At 58.9% G+C, this 9,731-nt stretch overlaps 1 protein-coding gene across 1 annotated transcript in view; it reads left to right on the top strand.

Moving 5' to 3' along the window:
* Nucleotides 1-614: 614 nt before the first annotated feature.
* Nucleotides 615-9,731, top strand: part of RTN4R (reticulon 4 receptor) — a 24,189-nt gene continuing 15,072 nt past the window's right edge. The window contains exons 1-3 of the mRNA XM_077745929.1: nucleotides 615-665; nucleotides 2,745-2,876; nucleotides 3,689-3,796. Of these exons, the coding sequence (XP_077602055.1) occupies nucleotides 615-665; nucleotides 2,745-2,876; nucleotides 3,689-3,796 (291 nt within the window). The remainder of the gene's footprint in view (nucleotides 666-2,744; nucleotides 2,877-3,688; nucleotides 3,797-9,731) is intronic.

Below are 9,731 nucleotides of genomic sequence, written 5' to 3'. Positions count from 1 at the left end.
CCCCCTCCCTGACAGCCCTCATGGGACCCCTGGTGTGAGGTCCTGAAAGTGGGGTCTGGAGGGTGACCTCCTATGGGGGAAATTGGGCATGCCCAGCCTAGAGGGTGCTCCCCTGGTGCCCACCCGGGCTGCCCTGCTGATGTCCACAGTGCCGCAGGCTGCACACACGTTTCCTTGCACGTGCACGTGTCTACAAGGGCTGCACACTTGTACATCGCGTGTGCACATGCATGCCAGACTGCCCCAGTGTGCCCGCGCACACATGCTGTGGATGCACATCCATGTCCTCACCCCCGCCCGCACGCCCACGGCCACGCATGCATGCACAGAGCGTGCCTGCTGTGGTCTCCACACTTGGCACATGCCGGGGCCCCTCAGTGAGACCCACTCCCTTGCCTACATGCACATGTGTTGAGGGGGAGGCTCTGGGCAGCCAGAGCTCACAGATGGAGGGGCGAGAAACCGGCTGCAGGAGCACGGCCCCACCTCTGTCTGCCTACCCCCGAGTCCTAGGAGTCTCCCCTCCACAGCCCCTTCGGGTCTTTGTGTGTGTGTGGGGAGGGGGGTTGTGTGTGTGTGACTCAGTATGCTTCTGCACGTGTGTCTCTGCACGCATGACCATATGTGCCTGTGACCGCATCGGCATGTGTCTCTTTGCCTCCAGTGTGGGTGCCTGTGTATGCCCAGACAGGCTGCGACCAGGTTTTACCCAAATCTTCAGCGGAGGCACTAAGGATGTGTGCTGGGGAGCTAATTCAGTGCGCCCAGCCTAGGGTGTGAAGCAAAAGGGCTCCCAGACACTCCTCCCCTTCCCCCCTTTCTGGGGCAATGGTGGCCGATGGGGGCTGGGACCCACCCGGCAGGGAAGGCTCATTTCAAACCTCGAGGTCAACACAGAGACACATAGACCAGACCCTTCCCCCACGCTCTGCAGTCACTGCCACTAAGCCCAATGGGGGACAGGTATGTGCCCACACTGAGGCTGACCCATGGTGACCTCAGGAAGGCCCTGCCCCACGGTCAGAGACTTACTGGTGAGGTGCTCTGTGGTGTGTCACCTGTCTCAGGTGCCATGTGCGGCACTGAGGTAAGGGTGTTGGTGATCCGCTCTCACTGTGGTGAGGAGGACCTTGGGCCAGGGCTTGGAGAGGCAGGGCCATAACTGCCTGGTCCCCCAGCCACCATCGGTGTCCTTGTCTATAGATGGGGACAAGTGGGTCATCCTTACAGAGTGTGTGGGAGTAAAACAGAGGGGCAGGCCGGAGGTTGGGCCTCACGGGAGGGCAGACGGGGGAGCTGGCTTTTCCTCTTTTCTAAGTCTGTCAAGGTGAGGAAGAAGCAAGCTCCACGGGAGGGACGGAGCCAGGTGATGGCCAGCACCCTGCCACCTGGCAGAGGGCCACTCCTAAGCCCTGGCTGCTGGGTGTGGGATGGTAGAACAACAGCCTGGATTTGGGTCCTGGCTGAGCCACCCGTCGGTGGTATGACCTTGAGTATGACCATTCACCTCTGTGTACCTCAGCCTTCTCACCCGTGACATGGGCCAGTAATCCCTCACGGGTTGTTAGGGGGTACTTCCAGGCCAAGGTCCCCATGGGCTTCTGATGCCAGGACTTTAGCCTTCAAAATACCCCAAACATCACCCCACCCCACCCCACCCCTGCCACCCCAGAAGCCCTATCGTGGTTCCCGCAAATGGAAGTCCTCCCAGAAACCTTGCACTGCCAGCCGGCCCTCCCTTGTGCCTGTCTGAGGATGGGGAAATAAAGACCCATAGAGGGCACAGGGGAGTTGGAAAGCGGTGAGGTGCAGTTGGGGGGCAGGGAGTGAGGGAGAGCACTTCAGAAGGTGGGAAGTGGCCAGCAGTGTGCTTCCCAAGCTGGGCGGCATGTCTGCTCTGCCCCTCACAGCAGGGAGCCCACAGAACACCTGGGCCTCAGTTTCTCTATGTGAGGATTAATAGCCGGCTGGGTGTCCTGCAGTTGGGACCGGCCCTCTCCCTGTGATCACAGATGAAAGGAAGGGGAGAGGGCCCAGTGCGTCTCAAGAAGCAAGAGGGAGGGGTTTCTGTAGAAGAGACCCCCCCCCCCCCCACACACACACACAGGCTGTGCTGGGGCTCTAGAAGGCAGAAGAGGAAGTCTTGCTGTCCAAGGAACCCGAGGGCTGGGGCCGAGAGTTTGTTTGCTGTTACTCTCTGTGAGCAACGGACTATGAGGGGCTGGCCGTGTGTGGCCCTGGTTCCCCCATGCTCACTGGACTCCACTCCCCTTCCTCTGCTGCTTCCAGGCCAGAGGACTTGTGCTCAGCCATAAGCAGGGCTGCCTCCTGGCTCTGGTCCCCCCTTGCTCCCTGCCCCAGGCCTGGATTCATGACTGTGGCATGGACGCCTGTGGCAGCTGGTGCAGCACCAGGAGGGTCCCAGCTAGTGGGGGCAGAGGGAACCCATCTCCCAGGGCTGCATTTCCTGCTCTCCTGGGCCTGTGGCCAGCGTCTCCACAGAGCCTCAGTCTGTACATCTGGAAAGGGGTCAGGAGAACAGGAGCACCAGGAAGCAGCTCTATGGTGAATGAGTGAATTGCATTGAAGGAGTGAATGGGTGTGTGAGTTAGTGTGTATGAGTGTGTGATGCCCCTGCCCCTGAGCCCTGTTGTGGGGCTCCTGAGGGCTCTTGACTGTGTCTGGTTAATGAAGTTCATGTCACCCCGCCCCTAGCCTGGTGGGCCCTGACCTCTGACTCCCAGGCAGGGCTGCCTCCCTCGGTGGCCACCAAGGGCCTGGGCCTCAAGGTCAACAGGAGCCGGCCTGGCTGTCCTCCGCTCTCCCCTAAGCTGTGCCGCAGCACTGGCCCCCAGCCCCCCACTTTCCCTCTCAAGGTAACCCCTCAACAACCTAGACATCTCTCAGTGTCCCCCACCCTGTGTCCCACTTGCCCCATCCCAGACATTGTGACTGCTCCTGATTTACTCAGACACCCATTCATTTACTCATTCATTTGTTCCCTAGCCTGTTAGACCCTATTTGGAGCCTGACAGATAAAGGGATGTGATCCTTGCCCTCCTGAATTTATAGGACTCAATGCTTTAAGGGACAGGTGGTCACAGAGCCAAAACTGGAAGCCCAGCCAGAGGGTGGAGAGGCTGTCCACACCCGCTGTATCTCCCAGAGCCGTCACTGGCGCGTGTGGGCCCAGCCGGGTGTTGTGTGCTGCAGTTTCTTCTTTTGTCACTGTATTTTAAACATTTTGCACATTGGGATCTATTCTTGTGCATCATGGGCTTACTGGTATGTGTGGAATCCCTTCCTGAAGATTCGCTATCATTTATTTATCTGAACCTGCCTCAGTCTCTCACGGTGTCCATAGTCCTGGAACTGGCCCTCAGGGAAATGCACTCAGCTCATGCCCCCAGTGTCCTCAGTGCAGGACTCCGAGGGTCTCCCCCAGGGTGTGGCCACAAGTCCCTTCCCCTGGCGGTAGCAAGCCCTGATCCTCACCCCCTCCCAACAGTTTATGGATGGGCTCCCTGGGCCTCTCCCTCCCCTGGGGTGGAGTTTCTCACTGGTAGGGGGGGGAATCTGCTTCCAGGCTTTGATCCGGATTCTGACTCTGAGGATGGCCCTTATGCAGCTGGGCGTTGGGCTGCCTTTCTTCTGCCCCCTTCTCACCGCCTCTGCCCTGACCCTGCAGCATCCTGACAGTCCTGTCTCCACGTGGGCCTGCTGCCTTGCCCTGCGGCACCATCCAACAGCCTTCACCACCCCCTTCCCCCCAGGACAGGGCAGCCAGGCCCAGGAGGTAGAGCTGAAAGACAGGGCTTGAGACAGACCTCCTGGAGGGGCTGTGGAAGGTGCTGTGTGGACAGAAGCCAGGGGCTTGTGTTGGCTCAGGTGGGTCTGACAGGCTGTGAGCCCCATCTGGGCCTGGCACGTGGAGCTGGGCCACTGGTGATACGGGGAGTCCAACTGGAAGGGCCGGGGTGTCAGGAGCTGACCCAGCCTTATTTAGGCAGCTCGCCCAGCACCCTGGGGGTGCTCCTCTGCCTGCTGGTCAGCACTGAGGCATTCCTAACTGGCCATCACAGATCGCACTCCGTGTAATTGAAGTTCCACAGAATGTTGGTGCAGATTGAACAAGGGCTTTGTGGTCAAGCAAATTTGGGACTGGCTGGGTTAAGTGGCACTGACAGAGCTCCTTTACTGCGGGGTGTCTCGGAGCCTCAGGTTTGCAAGTGGATTGGGCAGGGCCTCTGACGGGCACCCCATGTGACATGCTTCAGGGACTGGTGTGCCCAGAAACTGTTTTGGGCAACCGTGGCTCAGATTCTCAGAGGGCCTGGAAGGGGGACCTTTGGGCCCCTACTAAAGGCCCCAGGAATGGGTGGGCCATCCCACACAAACCCTGCAGCCATGGCACTAGTGGGTGGAGGGACCACGCTTCTCCTGGCAGTGTGAGGCAATGTGCAAATTTAACCTTTGGGTTTATGACTCTATTTCTTCGCGGCAAATGTCACGGGAAATGTCAGGCTGAGGCTGAAGCTAGTGAGGGGCCCATCGAGGAAGGGGGTGGAGTGCCCAGGGGCTCAGGCCAAGGCAGAGCTCTGGGTCCCTCACCTCCTCCAGGGAGCCTTCTCGGATTGCCCTTTCACTTGCCCGGGCCCAGCTCCCTGTCCTCCATCTGTCCCAGCTATTGTGACCTTGTTGAGATGTTGTCTTTATTCACATCCTGCCAGGGCCCAGATGGGGCAGGCTCACGGACCTGCCAGAAGTCTCCCCACCCTGAAGTCTGGGCAGGCGTTGGATCAGCCTGTGCAGTGTCGGCTCACTGTGTGACCTTGGGCAGCACCCGCCCTTTCCTGGTCACCAGAGGCCTCATCCGTAATCAGTGGCTGTTGACCAAACGTGGTGCGCTCAGTTCAGTGCCTTAGTGGGTGGGAAAAACGCTCCAAGTCTGAGGCGTGTAGGGTGCTGGGCTCTGGGGGAGACCGGTGGGGGCTGGGAGGCTGTCTCATGGTGTCATGCTCCAAGCACACAGTATGTGCTCCATAAAGAGCAAGCGACAGTGAGTAGACATGAAAGGAGGGGTGGTGGGGGTTTCAAGGCCAGCTGGAAACCCAGAGGCCCCAAACTTACTTGCCTCCCCAGCCACCCCAGCAAGGCCAGCTCTGGGGCCTGGCTTGACCTGTCACAAAGTTCTGTTCTGGCCCTCTGGTCCCCATGATTGCATAGCAAGCATTTATTGCCTCCTTGCTGTATGCCAGGCGTATGCAGTTGAGCAGGGGTCTCAGGCCCCTAGGCTGCCCCTACCCAGCAGTTCCACGTCTCTTCCCCCTGCATGTGTAGCTCTGCCCTACTGGAGTCACAGGCCCCCCAGACCCAGTCTGTCCAGTGGTCATCACCCCTGTACCACCTGCCTTCCACCCCCAACATTCACACCCTAGGCCCAGGGTCCTTGCTGCCTCCCATCCCCCAAAACAAGTCCAGTGTCAAGTTGGGCTCCAGGGAGGTCCATCCCCTTTTATCCCTCACTGAGGGCCTGCTGCAGGCCAGCCCCGTCCCAGGCCGAAGGCCACAGACCCCCATAGCTGCCTGGCTGCCATCTTGTCCTCCATTCAGGCTCCGAGATGCTTTCCGTGTCATGTTGCCTGGCAGCCAAGTTCCTCCTGCTTAAACTGCCACGTCTAGATGAGCCCCCCTTGTTTTCAGGGCCTGGGCCGGGGAGTCTCATTTGGGAACCTTGTCTTCTACCCTCCCTGGGAGAGGCCCCCAGTTCCCTGGTCTCAGTGCCTGACATGCACACCTGTGCCTACCTCCCTATCTCCACATCCCCAAGTCCAGCCCAGGCCTGGCACTGGGATATAGGGAGCCATGAACTGTGCCTTGAGTCAGTTCCCCAGAGACACAGGAGCTGGCAGGCGTGGCCCTTGGGGACAGCTACTGGTTGTCAAGTGTAGACCAGTTGCCTGCAAGAGGGCAGCCCCCTCTCCAGGACTCAGATGAGCAAAGTCATGGGTCTAGACACAGGCAGAGATGCCAACCTGTGGGGGATCCCCTCCGGGCAAAGGCAGAGCAGGCAGTGTCTGGCATTGGGACCCTCCTGGCTTTAGCCCAGAGCCAGGTGAGCACCTGGATGTGTCACTCACCTTCTGAGTCTTTCTGTCACAGGGGAGACTCTGAAGGGGGAGTCAATGTTAAGTGCTACCCCCAAGGCCCTGCCCTTCATGGGAGCTTGATTGGCCCATTCAGATGGAACTTCCTGTGGAAAGAGAGGCTGGTGATGGGGTTTCTGGGGCCCTGAGTGGGTCAGGGGGCCTCCGTCTCTTAGGAGCCCCCTCGGGTTCCCAAGTCCTTTGCAGCAGCCCTGCCCTAAGGGAGGGGGGGTCTTTGGTGGAACCCAGGAAGCAGGGTGTGCAGCCACTGTACTCCCTGAAGCCAAAGCCTCTCTTGAGCCATGGGAGCAAAGCAGGAGCCCCTGTCTGGGTCTGCCACTCCCCATCAGTCTTCTAGCCAGGAGGGTCCTTGCCACCTATCCCAAGGGGAGTCTGTGACATCAGTTCATGCTAAGGGGAGCCAAGTTAGGAGTTGGGGTGGGAACATGCATAAGTCCAGACAAGGCCGGTGGCAGGGGAGTCTGGAGGGGATGCTGGGACCCAAGGAAAACATCTCCACTTCTCAGCGAGGAGCCCAAGTCCCAGCAGGGCCTGGTCACTCCACGCTGACTTAGAGGGAAATTCAAGGTCCCTCTGCCTTCACAATGTGGAGACTTCTGCCCCACAGTTCATTTTGCAGCAGTTTTGTGGTCCAGCGGAAGGGCCAATGGTCATTGGGCAGGGTGGGGTGCAGGCAGCAGAAGCACGGGCCACCTGCCCCCAGGGTGTGGCCTCCAGCCCAAAAGCACCTCCCATCCCCAACACGTGGCTGGAAGAAGCACTACGGAGAAAGGCCAGGCCAGGCCAGTCACCAGAATGGGCTGGACACCTCATCACAGCAGTCTTGGGAGGGCTGTGGGGCCCAAGGTCACACAGGATGCTCGCACCTAGCTCTCCCACCTGCCTCCACAGCACACCGCAGCCAGGAACTGGGAGTGGGCCCCAGTGCTCTGCCCTGCCCCCACCCTTCCCAGGGCTCTGCCAAGTTCCTCCTACAGCTCCCCACTGTCCACTTCCCTCCGCCACCCTGTTCGAGGCCCCCCTGCCCTCCCAAGACACATTCGGCACCTTCCTTGTCCTCAGGGAGCACAGAGCTGGCTAGTCACCCCCCTGCCCAGCCCCCACCGAGGCTCCATGGGGCTTCCTGAAGGATGAAGCTGTGTGACTCAGTGGCCGATGAGCCTGGTGAGAACTCAGCTCTTAGGTCTCCTTCGGGGCTGAGGCCAAGACCCCAGGGCCATCTGAGGCAGCTAGAGGACTGTCACCGTCCCTCGGGCAGTGAGCGCTTCTCACCCCAGGGCACAGGTGGCTTTCCCCACCTGGCAGGAACTGATGAAGGAGCTGAAGGGTGCCCTGGGGCTGTAGTTCCTACATCTGGCAGGTCGCCTCCTCCCACCCCCCATCCCCTGGGCAGGACCCTCCTCACCTTTGATGGGGTTAGCTACGCAACAAGATGTATACCAGGGGTAGGGGCTGGGTGGAGGGGGTCTGGGCAGGTCCCTGGGGGTTACTTGTTTCTCCCTCCATTCTCTTGGTTAAGTGTTTTCTAGCCTTTAGTTTGAGGCCAGCCCTGTGTTGGGCCCAGCCCCAGCAGGAGGCCAGCCCGCTGCTCTGTGTGCTCCCGGCCGTATGACATGTGGCCCCTGCACACCGGCCGTGTCCAGGCTGTCTTTCATCTCCCTGCCTCAGCCCCAATTTATGTCAGGCAGAGGCTGACATGGGGACAGGTGTGACAAGTGTCTGGCTTCCTGTTCGAAAATTGGCAAAAGAAAAACTCTCCCCATAAAGATATTCTATCTACATACCTCCCGGATGTCACTGAGAGGACTCGTCACGGGCCGAGACAGATGGTGGCCCTAATGGACTCCATTCTTTACCTGCTGCCGGAGCCACAGCCCAGCCCCCGGGGATGGCCCGAGGCAGGTTGTGGCAGTGTGTGTGTGTGTGTGTGTGTGTGTGTGTACTTCAGTGCCCCTATGGAACCCTTCCTGACGCTGTGACTGACTGTTCCCCCCATTCCAAATTACAGGAAGCCTGACGTAGACAGAAAGCCTGACAGAGACATGAGCTTCCCCATCAGTGACAAGGGGGTCTGGGGGTGGGGGGGGTATGTTCCTAGAGTAGGCCATGGGAACTAGGGAGGGAGGGCTTCCAGACCTTCATTCTCAGGCCCTTGTGGCTCATTTCCTGCCACATGGCCAACACCAGCACTGGTAAATTCACTGTCCCTACATTGCCCTAAGGCCCAGGTGGATTCAAGAGCTGCTTGGCATGTAACTCAATGTAGGACCCCTCAGGCCTAGCTGATGCTTCTTCCCTGCCAAGCACCCCATGGTGGGAGCCCTTGGCTGAGACCCTGGCCAAGCTCCAGGGCTCTGCTTGTTCACCTGCTCCCTAAATGGCCCCATCGGGTCTGAGTCCAGCATTGGGGGTGGGTGTGAGGATGGACAGGACGCCTCAGGCAAGGCTGCGGTGTGGGAGGGGAACAGACTGGGAAGGGTCCATCCTCCAAGGGCTGGCATGGTGGGACTGTGAGAAGAGCCCTTCCAAAGGGGATGTGTCGGGATATGCAGGCATTCTGGAAAGGGGAACTGCCTACGCAAAGGCTCATGGAATTTGCAGGGTCCAGTGCACATGCCAGAGTCAGAGCCTAGAGGGAGGCCAGGTTAGGCACCAGCGTGCCCTTTCTAGCCGTGACTTGACCACCCTTCTGTCAAGTGGGGGCATTGGGTCCCTGCCAGAGGTGACATGAGGCACTCCTGAGATGACCCCACAGGTGGGCCACGCATTTCCTGCACCCACTGTGCAGCACCTCTGAGTGGGCTGTGTGGCCTCTCTATACCCTGTGAGGTGGGTCTTGTTATCTTCATTTTCCAGGTGAGGAAGCAGGTCCCAAGAGGTTGGGAGACCTGCCGGGGGCTCCAGAGAGGCAGAGGCGGCACCAAAGCCCTGCCTTCTCCAGCCATCCTGCAGGGCTGACTGTGGTGGGCGGGAACCCCATGGCATGGGGGTCTTGGAAGGGGGTCCTGGTGCCAGAGCACTGGCTCACTCACCCTTCTTGGGGCAAGGCTACCCCATCCAGTGTTGACACATGAGACGCAATAAACAAAACTAAAAACATTTCTGATTTTACCAGTTTGTGTGCATTGTAAAAAAGATCTGGGAAATATATCAGAGATGTAAGAAAGAAGTTGTATTAGTCAGCTCAGGCTGTCATAACAAAATGCCACAGACTGGGTGGCTTAAACAACAGAAATTTATTTTTTCACAGTTCTGGAGGCTGGAGGTCTGAGATCAGGGTACCAGTGTGGTATGGTTCTGGTGAGAGCTTTCTTCCTGGCTTGCAGATGGCCACCTTCTCGCTGCGTTCCCATGTGGTGACAGTGAAAACAAGCCCTCCGCTGTCTCTTCTTATAAGGGGCCTAATTCTATCATGGGGGCCCCACCCATATGACGTCATCACATTGGGGGTTAGGGCTTCAACATAGGAATTTGGGGGAGACACAAACATTTCTGTAGCAGAAATGAATTGCCTTTGGCTTCCAGGTGCTGTTGCCACATTCCCCTCCCCCCCCCCCCCCCCCC

The sequence above is a fragment of the Crocuta crocuta genome, unplaced genomic scaffold, assembly GCF_008692635.1.
Source record: "Crocuta crocuta isolate KB4526 unplaced genomic scaffold, BGI_CrCroc_1.0 scaffold344, whole genome shotgun sequence".
NCBI lineage: Eukaryota > Metazoa > Chordata > Mammalia > Carnivora > Hyaenidae > Crocuta > Crocuta crocuta.
This window is presented reverse-complemented; position numbering and strand designations above follow the sequence as displayed.